The sequence below is a fragment of the Gymnoscopelus braueri genome, assembly GCF_963280865.1.
Source record: "Gymnoscopelus braueri genome assembly, chromosome: 1".
NCBI classification, from domain to species: domain Eukaryota; kingdom Metazoa; phylum Chordata; class Actinopteri; order Myctophiformes; family Myctophidae; genus Gymnoscopelus; species Gymnoscopelus braueri.
In genome coordinates, this window is record NC_137603.1 from 48,089,635 (window position 1) to 48,109,795 (window position 20,161).

The 20,161-nt window shown below is 40.9% G+C and overlaps 1 protein-coding gene and 1 pseudogene across 2 annotated transcripts in view; one reads left to right on the forward strand and one right to left on the reverse strand.

Moving 5' to 3' along the window:
- The window catches only part of LOC308088817 (general transcription factor 3C polypeptide 3-like), a 115,202-nt pseudogene extending 104,624 nt beyond the window's left edge, over positions 1 to 10,578 (forward strand). Inside the window, exons 14-17 of the transcript in view lie at positions 3,071 to 3,163; positions 5,071 to 5,149; positions 9,782 to 10,242; positions 10,546 to 10,578. The product of the transcript in view is annotated as a general transcription factor 3C polypeptide 3-like (transcript). The remainder of the gene's footprint in view (positions 1 to 3,070; positions 3,164 to 5,070; positions 5,150 to 9,781; positions 10,243 to 10,545) is intronic.
- Positions 10,579 to 10,712: 134 nt separating this feature from the next.
- LOC308088827 (G2/mitotic-specific cyclin-B2-like) lies at positions 10,713 to 16,075 on the reverse strand (the record flags this gene model as incomplete). The annotated part of the gene is made up of 9 exons (XM_080433411.1): positions 10,713 to 10,832; positions 11,408 to 11,518; positions 11,663 to 11,803; positions 12,265 to 12,510; positions 12,613 to 12,771; positions 13,035 to 13,235; positions 14,149 to 14,292; positions 14,468 to 14,584; positions 15,995 to 16,075. The coding sequence occupies 9 exons, from the start codon at positions 16,073 to 16,075 to the stop codon at positions 10,713 to 10,715; spliced, it is 1,320 nt and encodes a 439-aa protein (XP_080289537.1).
- Between the last annotated feature and the right edge of the window lie 4,086 nt (positions 16,076 to 20,161).

The window sequence follows — 20,161 nt, forward strand, 5'->3', positions numbered from 1 at the left end:
ATATTATAGTATATTGTGGGTTGTATATTGAGATGGCAGGTATGTCACATTAAAAAGGACAAATCAAACAAATGGGACACTTTATTAGAACACAAAAAAAATTGCTACAGCCTCAGTAGTTAACCAGTGAAATTACAGTATTTTACAATGCCTCTCATAAAGATTGCATTGAGAGCTGCAGTTCATCGTTCTAAAGGACCTCGAGGAGCGGCGCTGTGTCAAAAGTGGGCGTGAATTTGTAGGCGCCCGTGTCAGCCCGTGTGTGTCTATGGTCAAAACCATGCGAGGAGAGAAGAGGCCAAGGAGTATATCGAACAAGGAGAGGTCACACAGATTTATTGCGGTCTTTGTAACTAATCAGTTCGGGAAAGTGAAAGTAGACATCACACACTTTCTGATCTCTTCTTTTTAGATCATTTTATTGCTGTATCTAAAGAGCACAGTTGACTGGGTACTGTCTTCATCCATAATACAGACTACAGAGTAAGAAACTTACTTTGTGCTCTTTTAAATACTTAAATAAAATGATATAGTGTGCACTGTGCACATTATCACATAAAATAGTGTTTATTCATACTCGCCTAATTCACCTGTGTTGCGAGTTTGTGGATCTGCTACTTTTGATTCTTTTCTGTGACTCTGTAGTATGATCAAGTAGGGTGTTAATTTACCACAATTTGACACAAAAAGTTAGAATATGGAGATAAGAGGTTTCTTGAATATAGCCCTTGAATGAGTGCGAGTGAAAATTAAAGGATACCACGGGTGTTTTTTGTTTTCCACATCAATGCAATCCATCATCATCTAGCAAGAATTGTCAATTTACAAGCTCATAATTTGTTGCGTCGATCCCTCTAGTGTTGTGGGTTTGGAGAAGTTAGACCGGTATTGAGGGCACTGTCCCTTGACTATCTTAAATACCAATCCTATTGATATTTGCTTAATCCGGTCTTCTACCCTGAGCCATCCCAAACTAGCAAAGTGTGTTGGAATTAGGTGGGTCATTGGCTTAAGGTAGTATCAGTTTGTTTTGAGAGGTAGTAACATTGATATGTTGGGGAACCAAGAGCCGCAAGCATAATCAAAATGGCATTGAAGGAGGGCTCCAGCTAGAGTCTTGAGAGCACTTTTGTTGACAAAAGAGGAAATTCTGCACACAAATCTTGTTCTTTGATTGACTTTCTTGATCACTTTTAATTCCATTTGTTTTTCACCTGTCAGTTTGTTGTAAAGAATACAGGCCAAATAGGTAACCTCTTGTTTGCTTGAGATTACTATATCGTCAACTCTGACAAAGAAAATGGTAGATCCTCAAGCTCAGTTGTCAGCTTGTAGATCGGCTTTCTCAGTCGCCATGACTGACTTCAGCCATTTGGATTCCATGGGATCCAGCATGTTTTTCCTCTAACTCTTGGCTTTCTCTAAAGGATGATTTATAATTAGTTGTGTGCATCAAAAATAGACTATCTACACTACAAGCCCACAACGCGTTCCTATGCAATGCGTTGTGATCTTGTAGATCCAAATAAGCAACAAGTCGAGCCTTCCAGTAATGATGAATATTAAAGCTCTATTATGAAATGTCTTTAGTGAATAAAATGTTATTTTGTCCAATCTGTATGGTAGAGTATGTTAATACATCTTGTACAATTGGGCTGGTAGCTGCCCTGCACTTTTGAGACCTTTAGATCCTGTGTCTAAGTTTGACACGACCTTTGAGATGATCCATTTGACACAAAGTTTGACCTGATGGTCAAAATTCAATTTCTCCCCTGAGCAAGCAGGCAGGCTCTATTAGCTCAGTGGTAAAAATGTCAGCAGCTGCGCAGGAGACCTTGGTTCAACTCCGGGGTAGAACAGGAAAGTTACATGGTGCAGCTTTAAGATATTATTATTTGAATTCAAATTGAGTATTTGAATTGGTCAAACCAGCAGTAGATTACATGTTCAGAAGCATCTTCCATACTCTTCCAAACTCCAATGGTCTTATATATTTCATAAAAGCAAAGGTTAAAGCCTCAATCTGTGATTTCTTCAACTGGTTGGCTGTATGCAGAATAGCAGAAACATAGGTTTTGAACGATAGTACCAAAACACCATAATTGTCTCCGCCAGGCCGAAGGCATGGCGAGAGAGTATGTTTTACCCTCCGTCCGTCCGTGTGTGTGTCCGTGTGTCCGTCCTGTCTGTGTGTTAGCAGCTAATCTCCGGCACCGTTGGCCCGGTCGCTCCGAAACTGTGCACACACACTCCCTGGACACTCACATGGGCCTGTTATAGCGCCACCAGGAGGCCGATTTGTGCAAAACCAATTTTTTTACATTTATCCAAACGTCATGCAAATCGGTACACAGTATCTTTATAGTCATGTGATCAACACCGATTTCCCATATTCCATCCTCATTGCCTATGGTTGGCTTCCAAAGTTTGCACGATTGGTCCGTTTTGAACAAAAAGCCTCAAACTATGCACGCAGCTTTCGATTTCCGTGAAATTTCACACGCACATTCCCACTAGGCCGAGGAAGAAATGCCACCCTTTTCACATTGGCCTGTTATAGCGCCACCAGCAGGTCTTTTTTTTTTTAATATTTGTTTTTTATTAAGGTGATACACTTTTACAGCTTTACATTGTGGGGACACAGAATGTAGCAATTCTTGTGATACACCTTAAGGTTTTTTCTTTTTATATACGACACATGGTGAGAAGAAATAGACTGGGGGTGGGAGCATGGGGGTACACATTGCTGCATCTTACACAATTCAGTGGAGAACCCAACATGCTGGCAAAATGTTTCTATATTCAGAACTATAGTATTCACTCCCACCGTAGTGCTGGAAATAAGGGCGGATAAGGCACCAAACACGAAACATAACATGAGACATACATGTAGTAAAATAACCTTAAATGAATAAAATTCAAAGAAAACAGGAAAAAATAGAAAAAATAAATAAAACAGAACGTAAATAGAAACAAGACCCCGGGATCCTAGGGTGGGGGCGGCGGCGGCGGGGGGGGAGACGGCTCCCGTTGCTCGGTGTTAGTTGTTTGCATTGGCGTTTTCCTCCAGGTGTTGAACCAGGGGTTGCCATATAAGGTCAAACCTATCTGTCTGATCCAGTCGCAAGTACCGGATCCTCTCTACCTCGAGAGTATTGACAAGGTCGGCAAGCCACATTTTGACACTGGGACCTTCCTTACCCTTCCAACATAGTAGAATACATTTTTTGGCGGACATGAGACAGAAGTTTAAGAAACATCTGTGGGCCGGGGGAAGGCCCCTCAGGGTCAAAGAATTGTTGAAAATTATAGTTTGGGAATCTGGGGTAATTTGTAGTAAGAGTATAGTGGAGATGGTGTTAAAGACCTTAGTCCAATATGTTAGAATTATAGGACATAGCATATAGCTGTGTGCCAGAGTGGCCTCCTCAGATTCACATTTCTCACATATTGGTGACAGGGACGGAAATATTCTATGAAGTTTGGCATTTGAGTAGTGCAACCTGTGAACAATTTTAAACTGCAGGTCTAATGTAGCAAAACACATTTTTGGAACAAAATGCCTCAAATCATGAATGCAGTGTCTGATTGCCATGAAAGACCTAAGAATAAATGGCACCCTTTTCACATTGGCCTATTATAGCGCCACCAGGAGGCCAGAATAACGTACCTGACCTGGCGGAGACCTGTGCTCCGAGGAGCACTTTTTCTAGTTTTGTATGTGAAACAGCAGAAACGGCTTTACAACAATAAAAAATCATAATTTTACATATTGTGCTAATTGCTTATTTTGGTGTAGATGGAAAAACGACTTCGGAAGGATAGTCCCAGAGGACCCCAGTCAATGAAGTGTATATACTGTAGGGTTTCAGTGGTTGAGCTTAAGACTTTGTACAAATGGGTTATACAATTATTTCAAGCTGTATTTCTTCACATTTTGTGAACTCGTCAAGGTAGTATATTTATATACTGTAAATATAGTGTACAACTACCATAATCATCCATGGTGAGATCATAGCTTAAGCAAAAATAGTGCAAGAAAAGGGTTCTAAGCATCTGCTGTGTTGTGCAACAGACTGCATACAGTACACTTGTGTGTGTGTGTGTGTGTGTGTGTGTGTGTGTGTGTGTGTGTGTGTGTGTGTGTGTGTGTGTGTGTGTGTGTGTGTGTGTGTGTGTGTGTGTGTGTGTGTGTGTGTGTGTGTGTGTGTGTGTGTGTGTGTGTGTGTGTGTGTGTATAGCCTTGCTTAGTATTTCAGTTGCAATGTGCGTTTTCCTTCTTTTTTTTTTAGATGGGAGAATGGATGGGGCAGTGAAGCATGGAGCCACCACAGATGATTCCTTCATTAAGGTAATAACTATGGTCATGTTTCTGTTGCTATTCTTACAGCTTTGAGTGAAATTACTTATTGCAAGGACTTGGTTATAAAGCCAAACGCAGCCCTGTTCTCTGAAGATGAAAATCAGAACTACAGTAATAGTCACTTTATTGGCACAGTTTTGTTTGCATGAAGAATGTGACTTGATGGGTTACCAACTTGAACTAGGGTAGACCAGGGGTTCCCAAACGCACTCGTGTGACAGCAAACCCGTGTGCTGCGAGATCAGCCTTGGGATTTTGACAACCATACCTTATTGCAATATATGAAGCTATACAACGTTATGAATTCAAATGTACTTGTGTGCCCTCTTTTCCTAATTCTGTACCTCTACAGACAAACGTAGAACCACTTTTAAACCTGTTGTCCCTATATTGGGCATGTCATTGTAGGTTACATTTTATTTACTCTTTTATTGTTATTTTTATTTTCACAAGTACTGAAAATGGCAGATATTATTATGATTAAAATATATGACTGTATTAAATGGGGCATATGATGTTAAACTTTGGCATTGGTAAATAAAAGTTTACAGAGTTAAGAAATGTGTTCTAGAGGCTATTTTGCACACGTATGAATACAGGTGTGCCTTGAATTCTTTTACATGTCCATTGGTGTGCCTTGGGCACAAAAAGGACCACAGTGATCTTGCCAAACTTTGCACAACCGTTTTCCTTTTCTTCCCCTCCAGGATGCTGCTGCTGTGTGTCGCGAATTTATGGAACGGGAGAAGGGCGAAGTCCGTTTCTCTGCGGTGGCACTCTGCCACAGTTAGACATCCCCAACAGGTAGAATACTTAACCACGATAGAAACCAAATTACTGTTGAGAGCTCACACACAGACATCCCCAGGCATTGCAGAATGTTCTGTACACACATACTACATCTGCAGACACTTTGCACTATATACTGTAGCACACATTGTTACACAGAGCACACCCACAACTTGCCAACAAAGCGTTATTTGCTTGCGTGTGTGTCTGTGACATCTACACATGCTCAGTGAGTCCTCTTTTCGATGCATGTTCGATACAAGCTCGCCCAAGCCCTTAATGTGATTACTTAGCACTGGAATTTTAATATTTCTACTGTTTTCTGAACTTTTATTGAGATCAGACAAACATCACTGCCTGTGAACATGTGTGAATTTGTCTGTTGTGCCTTTTGTGTGTATGTTAATACTACTTAGTTTGTGCATTTGGAATAGTTTTCGTAGTTTGAGAATCTGGATTTAGAGGAGTGCCTTCAGTGGCAACTGATGATTGAAAATGGATGAGAAGAATGGGTTTTATTGGTAGAGGCCCTTGTTCAGTGAGAGGGAAGAGACTTGCCTGTGTCTTTTTTAAATGCCAGTCGCTGCTGTGTGAAGTCATGCATCTAAAAAAAGACAGAGGTAGTCTTCATAAGATGGAAAGTTCTGAATTCAGATGCTTGTGGGCACCTTAACATGATACTGCCGGTGTTACAATCCTTTGCCTTTCCCCATGCTGTGTTTTTTGAAAGAATGTTTAATTTGTAATGACTCTTGTTAATTTGCACTTTTTATTTGGGTGAGGTTTCAGTCCATGTTCTAGAAACTGTAAAGCTGTCATTTACACTGTTGGTGGGCAAAGGTCTAGAAGCCTGTTAAAAAAAAGAAGTGTCCATTTGAAAGAATTGTAGTTTTTGGGGGGATGACACTAGCCTGGTATCCAGCCTGCTTCGCTACGTTCGGCGGACTTTTTTTTCTCTCTTCGCTTCTCAGTCTGGAAAGCACCCTATTGACTCATTTAGCAGAACTACACTGGAACTACATATGTTACGTTAGGCAACGTCGTTGCTGATTGGATGTTGTTCAAACGAATGACGAATCACAACGATCACACTGGTTTTTTTTGTCCCGCCCCGCACCACAGAGACCAATCAGAAACCACGGTTCGATTCCAGCCGTATGCCATGTCCCGCCTCCCTTGGAGATGGGGTGCTTTCCAGACTGAGAAGCGAAGAGAGAAAAAAAAGTCCGCCGAACGTAGCGAAGCAGGCTGGATCCCAGGCTAGGATGACACTAGGCTTTGTTCCAAACCTTTTGTCTTTTTGGAAGCTTCCCAATCTGTGGCTGTGTTCCAGTCAATAAAAAGCAACCTTTAACCTGACCCACCTGTCCCAAGTTTTTGTTCTGTCTGTTAAGTGAGAAAATATGTCTGCTTCCTTGTCACAGCTAATCAATGGCCTGTATGTTTTGAAGTGTGTCAAAGTATCAGTAGGCAGTGAGCAGGATAAAAACTAAGCAATCGAACTCAAACCCCTTATCAAGGAGCCTCCAGGCTTGACTGAATCCTTAGTTTGACTTGGGAGGTTTTGAAGCTGCGGCGCTTCAGCACCATGGACAGCGGCTGATCCAGAGCTCAAAGCAGCACTGGATGTGACAACACAATACAATGTCCAATAGACTTACATGTTAGTTTACAGCTGTATTTTTTAAGGCAAAGTAAAAAAATTGCCCTTAGCCACAAACGGACACTCTGTGTTTTAATTTTCATATGTCATTTTGTGTGTTAAATCACTGAACCGCACCGGCTCAGTCTTGGTCATCTGCATTTGTGCCCTTCTTCAGTATTCCTGTGATACCCACCCTGCAAAATGACACCATTTTCCTTTTATTCTTGACTTTCCCGGTTCTGTGTAATGACAATATTCGGTTTAAGATGTTTTATGGGGTTATGCCCAAATGTGATGACTGACATCAGTTCTCTATAAATGAAAAAAGTATTCGAAAAAACACGGCCCCCTCGCGTATTAGGATGGCAGGGTGAGTCACCAGAACCAAGGACGGGTGAAGTGAAATATCCCTTTAAACCGAATATTTAAGAACATAACTTCTAATGGCAGCTCAGGCGTTCAGTTTGGCATTTTTATTATTTTATATATTTTGACACATTTGGCACCTAAATACAGACACATGCACACATTTAGCAAATTGCCTGAGACGGAGGGAAAGAGACACTAGACAGATGCACAGGAAGGAACACACTTTTCTACAATTCAGTCATAAGTCTACAATCATCACAAGTCACAACTAAGAGATGTCCTTCAGGTTCCAGTGGAGTGGAGATTGAAGCTTTTTGCAGAACAACATGGGCAAAGATTCCATGTCCTGGACCTGGAACAGGGCTCAGGTGTCAAGTTGTCCTACACCTACAATCTACATGTTGTAATCACATACATTAGGTAGCAAGGTTATTAAGAGTTGATAGATTTATCAGTGACAATAATATTTTGTCTGCAAGTGTTGCTTTGGAGGCTCTTTGTTCAAAACCAGATCGCTGATATGACTCTGAACCATGTTTGGCTTAAGTGAGTTTGTCTGATGGTGTGAACTTTTACAAACAATAACTTAACATGTCAAAGAGGAGATCCGAGCACTCAAAAAAGTGGAAGGGATATGGAGTTAAAATGACAACATGTTTCGACCAGTTACGGTCTTCAACAGGGCGAGAACTGAAGACCATAAATGGTCTCCTCAACTTTTTTAAGTGCTCGGATCTCCTCTTATTTTTAAGCCTGCATTCCTCCTGATCCTAGATCCTAGAAGCACCTTCAGCATGCTTTTTTAGACATTTTATCTCCTTTGTGCACACGGTTGGATTCTGTTTTTTCTCAACTTAACATGTCACTTAATGAATCTAAATAATATTGAGGCAATTTATGTACTCTGTATTTGCAGTGGAAGTTGTACCAGGGCGCCATTGCAGCAGTAACATTTAGTGACCCCTTTATGATGGAATTTACCAGTGATACATTTTACCACAGAACAGCTAGTTGTGTTTAGTACCCCATGTCATCACCAGCAGCTAAATGTTTCCCTCATAATTACAGCATACAGATTCTAGACCCACGCCAGATGAAGAATCTTTTGAATAGAGGAGTCATCATTGTACAGATCAAAATTTGCAGTGAAAAGCAAGTGTCAAAATTGATGATTTCTGTTCAGGATTTGTTGAAGGAATGTTCAGGAGAAATGAAACAATATAGAGGCATGATCTACTGATGATGATGTCACCTCTGATTATTCAAAAGAAAACACTCTTTCTGATCATTAAGTGAGATTTGAAGAACAGGAATTAGATACAAATATTAAGCTTTTAACTAAAAGCTTAATATTTTACATGTACAGTAGCACTGATTTCTGCACTGTTTGTTACGATAATAGTGCAGCAATAGTTCTTGTAACACCAAGGAGGTGTATTTTGGACACCAGGTGGCAGTGTACTACCACTACACATGGGGTTGCCCACATAAGAAAATGTTTACATTTAGGAATGGGTTTGGTGTTGCAAAGATAAAGGAACTGTATTGATTCCAAGACACTGAATGCGGTCATTAAGACAGTGAACACCTAAATTCCCCTGAGGAGCAGTCTGGTGTCTTGCCTTCAAACTTTGCACTAAAACCAATGGGGTTTCTTGCAGATTATGGCAGATATTCTATACCACTGATTCTTAAACCTTTTTCCATTTCAAGGACCTCCAGTTTGATATGCATTAGGCCACAGACCCCCATTGATACAATTTGTCATCTCTGGGACCCAGTCTATACTTTCCATTTATGCATTTGGTAAGGGTTCATTTATTGGACCCCTGGTGGGCTCAGAACCCAACGTTGAGAACCAGTGTAGCCTACTACTATACAGCACGGTGGTATAGACAGTATACCACATATATGGTTCCCCACTGTGTCTATTCCACAGCTTTTCACACTTTTTGTGCCCAACACCAACAGACAAGTCAAAGTCTCAAGGCACACCTGTATTCATAGCGAAAATAGCCGATCTACAAGCTCAGCATGGCACAATATGAGCTCTATATATAGCTTATAGAGCATATAAAGAAATGCCTTAATAAGGACGCCAGGTTGAAAGTGGTTAAAATATTCTTAGTGGGTATATAATTTGCCTCTGTGTTGGGAAATGGGTGTGCAGAAAATACTTTTGTATATTTAAAAAAAATGGTATAGTTGTACATTATACTGCATATTTGAAATAATGCGTGTCTGTCAAACAATCCCAATAGGAACCACTTGTCTATTCAATTAATTTCTTAGACAAAATGAAAAAGTACATGGTAAACCGGGTGGAGGTTTCATGGGCGTGAGAATTACACCTAGTGCCATAACTTTCTTTTAATTCAACATAATAAACATTACCATACTACTGAAAGGAGATTAGAACTCCAATTCAAGAGTCAGACCAACAATTCTTATGGTTCAAACTGATAGATTTATTATATTAATATTTACATAATTCATAGATATTTACATGGATATATACACACACACACACACACACACACACACACACACACACACACACACACACACACACACCTTAATCCCTGGCTCCTAAACATACTGTACATACACAACAGTCAACAGCATTACTGAATCCCTTGCAAGGAAAGCCCGTAGACATGACTGGCATATCCTGCACAACACCACCACAACAGTGTTGCCTCTAGATAGGCTCAAGTCCCGCCACCCGTACAGCAAGGCGGTACAAGAGCTGCTCAGGTCCATCCCTGAGGACCGGTCTACAGAGGCATGGCTGGCGGCAGCCTGGAAGCAGGAGTGGGAGTTGGCCGGGCCCACATGCATCCACCATTACATCCAGGACCCGGGAGGCGGCATTAAAGGAGAGGAACTGCCACGCCGGCAATGGACCCTGCTGAACCGCCTGCGAACCGGGGTCGGATGCTTCAAAACATCCATGAGGAAGTGGGGCCTGGCGGACGGAGCAGCATGCGAGTGTGGGGAGCCGGAGCAGACCGCTGAGCACATAATCACAGTCTGTCCCCTGTATAAACCACCCTCGGAGGCCGGCCTCTTCGATGTGGGACCTGAGACGAGGGCGTGGCTGTACACTACTGAACTGGAAATCTGATGATGACACACGAAAGAAGAAGAAGAAGCATTACTGAATAGTACGTTAGTGTCAGTGTTAGCTGAATTCTAGAATGAAAAAAAAGGAAAGAAGAAAGCAATAATAATAACTAATATGCATATATACATAAACACACACATGTAAATACCTATATACTGTACGCACAGACAAAAAATAAATAAATAATAAAACTGTTAGAGATTATTGATTTATATACATGCCTTTTGTTATTGTTCATTTATGAACACTCAGAGTGATAGTGAAAGTCCACTGACTAGTCGTTGACTAAGTTAAGCCAAGCAGAACGCTCTCTGTGTCAACAAACTATAATAGGACACTGACACAATAGATAGAATACCTGGAGCTAAATAGACTCATTACAACATAATGCCATAAGACCCACGGCAGCAATGACACAATCATGCAGAAGAAACTGACCACAGCAGGGGAGCAGCCAAGTTCTTCACTATGGAGGACTGCAGCTCGGAGAGTTCAGTGACATTCAGCAGCTTGCACTCAGAAAACTTTGTCTTGACAGCCTAGTGGAGAGGGAAAACTAGCATTAGTATTAATCTATTTAAACATCCCCATCTCACTCCATTATATTATACTACATTATACTAACCCTAACCCTAGTGGAGAGGGAACATTTATATTAGTACTTCACTATTCATCTATGCAAACATCCCTATTATTCCTTTATTATAGTATACTCCATTATACTATACTACAATTTACAATTAAGGCATTTAGCAGACGCTCTTTATCCAGAGCAACTTACAGTAAGCATTAGCAATTAAGCCAGGTAAACACACTGTACAACACATCACATGCAGAGAGACAGTGTAGTGTCTTAGTAATCTAGGATCATAGGAAAACTAAGAAATTAGCATCAGTCTAAATAATATAGTATCAAAACGTAAATAATCTGTACATTGAAACTATAGGATGCCAGATAAACACATGAACCTAGCATCTGTCTAAATAACATGCTAACCTATATTTATCCTAACGCCAACCCTAGTGGAGAGGGAATCTTAGCATTAGTATTCATCTATTCAAACATCCACATCTTACTCCATCAACTTCCAAATGCCTTCGTTTGCCAACTCACCTGGAACTCTGTTTTCCCCTCATTGACAACAACGACATTCTTTGCCATGTGCTGCATTATGGGCTTCAGCTGAGCCTCGTCATACCTGGTGTAATGCTGCTCTGTAGGAGTCTGCAACACATGAAAAACAATCGTTAGGATCATCATATGTGGTGCAATACTGCTCTGTAGGAAGAAAAAAAAACTAGAATCAAAGACAAAATGTCAAGCTAGTCATTTGTACAAATAAGCCAACATTGATTCTATTGAACTCACCCATGGCAGGCCACCCTGCAGCAGCTGAGAGAGGCACAGTGAAGCAGCAGCAATCTCAGAGGGCCGGTAGTGAACCATGTCGTAGTCAAGGAGTGTCAACTCCATGAGATACATGGCCAGCATGTGTCTCTCCACAGTACACTAGAACAAACAAACAACATCTATTAAAAAGCATGCTTGCATAATAAATTCAAAATACCCTTCTACATGCTTTATTTTAACCATCATTTGACCAGTCACCACCCATGTTCATTTAGACTACGTTCACACTGTCAGCCCAAATCTGATAATTGTCCGAACCAGATTGGAAATCAGAGTTGTTTTATCAAGTCTGAACAGCATAAAACCTCATGGAAATCTAATTTTCTAAATGTGTGTTTCAGTCTGAAACTGCGAACGACCAAGGCACTTGCCGGAAATAGACGATCCACAATGTCAAATTGTGACATGTAGATCTGCTATTTTCTACACAAATCCAAACTAACCACTTGCAAATAACAGTGTTGACAGCTTGCCTGCAGTCTGGACAAAGCCTTGGTGCAGAGGGTCAAGTCTGATCACTACACCTTGTATGTTAGTGAACCATGTGAACAGTGACTCACGCTTGCAGCCTTGGATGCTCTCCTGAGGAAGTGCACGGGCAGCGGGAACCCCAGCTCATAGTTGAGGTACCTCAGCATTACACGCTCCATCTGTTTAATCTGAGTGGTTGTGAAGGCGTTGTCTGTGATGTCGGCAAAGTCCTGGATCCCTGGGGCACCTATTTGTCTCATCTCCTCGTACTTTGAGGCCACCAGCATGGCAGTGACACCAACAAGCTGGAGCTTCTTTGGTGAAACTGACCGAACCTGTAATACATCACAACAGCTCATTAAAAAAAGAAAAGGAAAAGAAAATAAAGAAAGACAAGAGCAGATCAAATGGCAAACTAATTTGTAAGTTGCCCTTACTTGCAGAAAACGATCCAAGATGGCAACTGTGAGATAGAGTGTCTCCTGCCGCAGCTGGAAACTTAAATGAACCTGGATCAGCCAGTCGATTAGCTTAGCTCGCATGTGTGCCGTTATGTCGTAGCCCTTCAAGAACCCGGGTCGCACAGCCTGCTTTACCTGTACAAACAAAAGACTTCATTACATTGCTGCAAGACGCCAGGTCACATCTAAGCCTGTCACAATTATTACATAATGTTTACATGGCCTAAAAGCCAAATAGAAATTAAATTTTTATGTTCCAATGTTCAATTGAAAAACATAATTAAATCGTTAATCGGAATTATTTGTATGACAATGAATCGTCAAGTAAAAAGTGATGATTGTATGACAACCCTAGTCACATCATGTAGTAAAGAAAACATGCCTCTGGCATCACATACCTCTAGATCCATTAGATGTGCATATATGTCTTTGACATATTCAGAACATAGGTGGGACATCTGTGAGTCTCCTGCATCAATGTCCTCTACTGTGAGGAGCGGGTCAGGGAAGGCCTCCTTCATGGAAACATCTGCAGCTTGTTCTGGACCAGCGGAGGGAGACACTTGAGGAGGTGCCTGAACTCTGGCAACTCCAGTCCTCTGAGAAGGAGAAAAGAATAAAAAATAAATTCAAAACACATTCTTCTTTGAAGTTAAACTGTAGGTAATGTGTTTCTTGTACATAGTTTAAATCACTGGTTCTGAACATCGGGTCCAGAGACCACCAGGGGTCCAAATGGACCCTTACAGGTCTGTAACTCTGAGTGTATATCGTCACTGTCGGGTAGAAACATTGTATGTCCATAACTGTTACTTTTGAGGAAATGGAAAAAAGAAACAATTCCAATGGCTCCAATGTAGTTATTATTTAGTCACAAGCTCTTGTTAATACCTGTCATTGGTTCAATATTTATAAAACCCCACACACACTTAACCCATTTAGACTTGGAAAGCCTATACATTGTTATACCTTTCAATCTGGGAAAGCATCTGTCATTTTAGATGTTTCCATGTACTGTATAGCAACTGACAAAATGATTTTAGTTTTCGTTTTTTTTAAATAAAGAAGAGTTTTTTTTCAGAAGGTTAGCATTTAGAGGCCGTTTATAAAATAAATCTGCCTCAGGGCTAAATAGGTTTGGCCATCTTCAAAAACGTGTTGTGACTAGTCGAGTAACTACTTTTGCATGATACGACAACGTAGAGCATTCATTCATTTATATAAAAACATAAAGTTGAAATATGGAGATAGAATGTTTCCACCCGACAGCGATGATATGAAATGCTACAGTGCAGACTAGCAAAAACTTACTCGGGATTCCAGGATGGACGCTCTCCACACCTTCCTGTCCCCCATCAGGAGCTCTGCAGTGTTGTTAGCTCTGCTGTCACGTTGCAGTGTGTCTACATAGGTGGTGCGCCTCTCTCCCCTCCTAGCTGTGCCTTGTGTACGTTTGTTGGTCATCAGTTTTAGGTGCCTGCCACAGTGCCCAGCCACCGTTCTCTCCCTGACCTTGTCTGCGACTCTTGGGAGGCCTCTGCAGAGGTCCACATTTCTGATGTGGTCCACGTTCACCCATGGTACATCAGGGATCCTCTGTAGGATTCTTGTGTAGACACCATCATCCAGGGCCTTGTCCTGTTGTACCGTCTTGAACTGAGAGTGTACAAAGGGAACCTTACATTAGAGGTATACAAATTAAATGTAAACAACGTAATTGTTTAAATTAACAGTCAGTTTAAATTAACAAAAGGATTTCAGTGTAGGGATCTGAAAAAAATTGGGGGACTGTGAAATTGTAAAGGTTGAGAATAAGGGGTTTAAATATTACCTTGGTGTTAGAAGCCTTGTTGGCAAAGTTGGAAAGGTCTCCAAGAGCAGCTCTCTTTGGAGCACTGTTGGTCTTCCCCATGTATGCAGGGTTCTGCACGTTCATCCACTGTTGAAACTAACATTCAAAAACAGAAACAAAAACAGTTACAAAGAGCAACGTTAAAAATGCACTTGAGGTTTAAAAGATTCACCAAAAACCAATACTGGATCAAATACAAAAAAAGTAAAAAAAAAAATTAAAAAAAAACTAAAAAAAAATTTTTTTTAAGTTTTTTTTTTTTTTTTGGAACTGAAAAACGGGAGGAATTGTTCCCTGACGTGACGTGGGCACAGGGACCAAATCAGTTTGGCCTGTTTTTAGACCAATTTACAGAAAACCCCAGATTTGCTGTGAAAGCCTGAGTTTTCAAACAGGGGTATTTTTGAGGATAGAAGAGAGGTAGGGGAGACCAAAAACACACAAAAAATAAGAAAAAGTTATAAATTCATGGTGTAGTCCCTTTAAAAACAACGTGTTTAGTTAAAAAGCAACGTTCAAACTGCACTTTACGTTTAGAAGGTTCAAAACGCACTTCACCAACGTTCACAACATTCAAAATTCACTCAACAACCAACGTTTAAAAGCCGTTAAACCAGCAAACATCACCACAGCTGACAAGTTAACGCGTCCGTTATAAGCTTGGAAGATCAGTTCGGCGAGCGACACCAACACCATATCGTCAACGTTTAGCCTAACGTGAGAATAACAAGCTTAACTCTAGTTTTTTTTCCATAATTATTTTACTCACCATAACGCTGAACTCCACCGAAGATAAGATAAAACCGTTCAACCGTTCAATTCTGAATTTAGTTAAAAAGCAACGATCAAATCAAACTATACTTTACGTTGAGAAGGTTCAAAACACACTTCACCAACGTTCAAAACATTCAAAATTCTCTCAACAACCAACGTTTTAAAGCCGTTGAACCAGCAAACATGAGCAAACAGCAACCAAAACAGCACAGACACAACCAAATAACGTCAAATAAGCCAGAAACACCACAAAACAAAAGACTGAAACTCAATGCACGTCGCTTGTCGACCAGCAGAGAACAGATCTTCAAGCTGACAAAGCGTCGGTTATAAGCTTGGAAGATCAGTTCGTCGAGCGACACCAACACCATAACGTTAACGTTTAGCCTAGTAAAGGGAGAATAACATAGCCTGGTAAACCCTCCCTCCGGAAATCTCATTTCTATTTGATTCCAGATGAGATTTCCGGAGGGAGGGTTTACCAGGCTAAGAATAACAAGCTTAACTCTAGGTATTACTATTTTTCATAATTACTGTACTCACCATAATGCTAAACTCCACCGAAGATACGATAAAACCGTTCAATTCTGAAAGCAACTGTCAATAAACAGTGATGTCTGTAGTCTAGTCTTCAGTTATCTACCGCAGGCAGTAGTGAGTCAGAAGTCCTCTGTTGATGAAGCATCAAACACTGACTGAAGCAGCACCCTCTCAGCTGCTACCTAGCTCAACGTCCACAGACAGCACGTGACTCCTCTGATTGGCCGGCTGCCCGCCGAATGCACGCCGCTCATTGGTTGAAGGGATGCACATTGCGTCATTCGAAGGTGCGTGCCTTTGCGTGTGGGAAAATAGCCGATCTACAAGCTCACAAAGTGCCATGTCAGAGTCACGTCGTGAGCTTGTAGATCAGCTACTTTCCCGCACACAGCGAAATCGTGGCATTTTCGAGGTTTTAACTTTATTTAACAGAAGTTATACACACATTACAGTAGGTTTAAACTTCAAAAATAAAATACAAACAAGAATGTATGTTATATAAAATTTACCTATATATTTTATTTGTGTACAAACGAGTTTTTGTCAACTTTATGATTAAAAAAATATATAATTAAAAATATAAATGATATAATGATAGCTGCGGCCTCAACTCTCGCGGGGGAAACGCTTCACATCTCGCGAGGTTTGTAAACAAAGTCACCACGCTGTTCCCTGACTCACAGACACACCCACAGCAAGCAGCCTACACTAACTTTAGTGTCTTTAGTCAAGTTTGTGGACTCGTGATTTTTGTGGAGACAAAACTTTACATCGTTTTCCTTTCGAGAATAAAGAGTTGTGGTTGTGGTTGATCTCTACAGACACCCTATGCTCCACGCCATTACAGACGCAAGGCAAGCGTACCAAACTTATGTGTGCAGTGGTCATTTTCTGAAGACTACAAGTATCTTCCAAAGAGACAGACGACTGTTGAAAAGTACAGCCGTACCGTCAGTTTTTCCAGACAGAGAGCATGATACTTCTGAGACGGAGGGAAAGAGACACTAGACAGATGCACAGGAAGGAACACACTTTTCTACAATTCAGTCATAAGTCTACAATCATCACAAGTCACAACTAAGAGATGTCCTTCAGGTTCCAGTGGAGTGGAGATTGAAGCTTTTTGCAGAACAACATGGGCAAAGATTCCATGTCCTGGACCTGGAACAGGGCTCAGGTGTCAAGTTGTCCTACACCTACAATCTACATGTTGTAATCACATACATTAGGTAGCAAGGTTATTAAGAGTTGATAGATTTATCAGTGACAATAATATTTTGTCTGCAAGTGTTGCTTTGGAGGCTCTTTGTTCAAAACCAGATCGCTGATATGACTCTGAACCATGTTTGGCTTAAGTGAGTTTGTCTGATGGTGTGAACTTTTACAAACAATAACTTAACATGTCAAAGAGGAGATCCGAGCACTCAAAAAAGTGGAAGGGATATGGAGTTAAAATGACAACATGTTTCGACCAGTTACGGTCTTCAACAGGGCGAGAACTGAAGACCATAAATGGTCTCCTCAACTTTTTTAAGTGCTCGGATCTCCTCTTATTTTTAAGCCTGCATTCCTCCTGATCCTAGATCCTAGAAGCACCTTCAGCATGCTTTTTTAGACATTTTATCTCCTTTGTGCACACGGTTGGATTCTGTTTTTTCTCAACTTAACATGTCACTTAATGAATCTAAATAATATTGAGGCAATTTATGTACTCTGTATTTGCAGTGGAAGTTGTACCAGGGCGCCATTGCAGCAGTAACATTTAGTGACCCCTTTATGATGGAATTTACCAGTGATACATTTTACCACAGAACAGCTAGTTGTGTTTAGTACCCCATGTCATCACCAGCAGCTAAATGTTTCCCTCATAATTACAGCATACAGATTCTAGACCCACGCCAGATGAAGAATCTTTTGAATAGAGGAGTCATCATTGTACAGATCAAAATTTGCAGTGAAAAGCAAGTGTCAAAATTGATGATTTCTGTTCAGGATTTGTTGAAGGAATGTTCAGGAGAAATGAAACAATATAGAGGCATGATCTACTGATGATGATGTCACCTCTGATTATTCAAAAGAAAACACTCTTTCTGATCATTAAGTGAGATTTGAAGAACAGGAATTAGATACAAATATTAAGCTTTTAACTAAAAGCTTAATATTTTACATGTACAGTAGCACTGATTTCTGCACTGTTTGTTACGATAATAGTGCAGCAATAGTTCTTGTAACACCAAGGAGGTGTATTTTGGACACCAGGTGGCAGTGTACTACCACTACACATGGGGTTGCCCACATAAGAAAATGTTTACATTTAGGAATGGGTTTGGTGTTGCAAAGATAAAGGAACTGTATTGATTCCAAGACACTGAATGCGGTCATTAAGACAGTGAACACCTAAATTCCCCTGAGGAGCAGTCTGGTGTCTTGCCTTCAAACTTTGCACTAAAACCAATGGGGTTTCTTGCAGATTATGGCAGATATTCTATACCACTGATTCTTAAACCTTTTTCCATTTCAAGGACCTCCAGTTTGATATGCATTAGGCCACAGACCCCCATTGATACAATTTGTCATCTCTGGGACCCAGTCTATACTTTCCATTTATGCATTTGGTAAGGGTTCATTTATTGGACCCCTGGTGGGCTCAGAACCCAACGTTGAGAACCAGTGTAGCCTACTACTATACAGCACGGTGGTATAGACAGTATACCACATATATGGTTCCCCACTGTGTCTATTCCACAGCTTTTCACACTTTTTGTGCCCAACACCAACAGACAAGTCAAAGTCTCAAGGCACACCTGTATTCATAGCGAAAATAGCCGATCTACAAGCTCAGCATGGCACAATATGAGCTCTATATATAGCTTATAGAGCATATAAAGAAATGCCTTAATAAGGACGCCAGGTTGAAAGTGGTTAAAATATTCTTAGTGGGTATATAATTTGCCTCTGTGTTGGGAAATGGGTGTGCAGAAAATACTTTTGTATATTTAAAAAAAATGGTATAGTTGTACATTATACTGCATATTTGAAATAATGCGTGTCTGTCAAACAATCCCAATAGGAACCACTTGTCTATTCAATTAATTTCTTAGACAAAATGAAAAAGTACATGGTAAACCGGGTGGAGGTTTCATGGGCGTGAGAATTACACCTAGTGCCATAACTTTCTTTTAATTCAACATAATAAACATTACCATACTACTGAAAGGAGATTAGAACTCCAATTCAAGAGTCAGACCAACAATTCTTATGGTTCAAACTGATAGATTTATTATATTAATATTTACATAATTCATAGATATTTACATGGATATATACACACACACACACACACACACACACACACACACACACACACACACACACACACACACACACCTTAATCCCTGGCTCCTAAACATACTGTACATACACAACAGTCAACAGCATTACTGAATCCCTTGCAAGGAAAGCCCGTAGACATGACTGGCATATCCTGCACAACACCACCACAACAGTGTTGCCTCTAGATAGGCTCAAGTCCCGCCACCCGTACAGCAAGGCGGTACAAGAGCTGCTCAGGTCCATCCCTGAGGACCGGTCTACAGAGGCATGGCTGGCGGCAGCCTGGAAGCAGGAGTGGGAGTTGGCCGGGCCCACATGCATCCACCATTACATCCAGGACCCGGGAGGCGGCATTAAAGGAGAGGAACTGCCACGCCGGCAATGGACCCTGCTGAACCGCCTGCGAACCGGGGTCGGATGCTTCAAAACATCCATGAGGAAGTGGGGCCTGGCGGACGGAGCAGCATGCGAGTGTGGGGAGCCGGAGCAGACCGCTGAGCACATAATCACAGTCTGTCCCCTGTATAAACCACCCTCGGAGGCCGGCCTCTTCGATGTGGGACCTGAGACGAGGGCGTGGCTGTACACTACTGAACTGGAAATCTGATGATGACACACGAAAGAAGAAGAAGAAGCATTACTGAATAGTACGTTAGTGTCAGTGTTAGCTGAATTCTAGAATGAAAAAAAAGGAAAGAAGAAAGCAATAATAATAACTAATATGCATATATACATAAACACACACATGTAAATACCTATATACTGTACGCACAGACAAAAAATAAATAAATAATAAAACTGTTAGAGATTATTGATTTATATACATGCCTTTTGTTATTGTTCATTTATGAACACTCAGAGTGATAGTGAAAGTCCACTGACTAGTCGTTGACTAAGTTAAGCCAAGCAGAACGCTCTCTGTGTCAACAAACTATAATAGGACACTGACACAATAGATAGAATACCTGGAGCTAAATAGACTCATTACAACATAATGCCATAAGACCCACGGCAGCAATGACACAA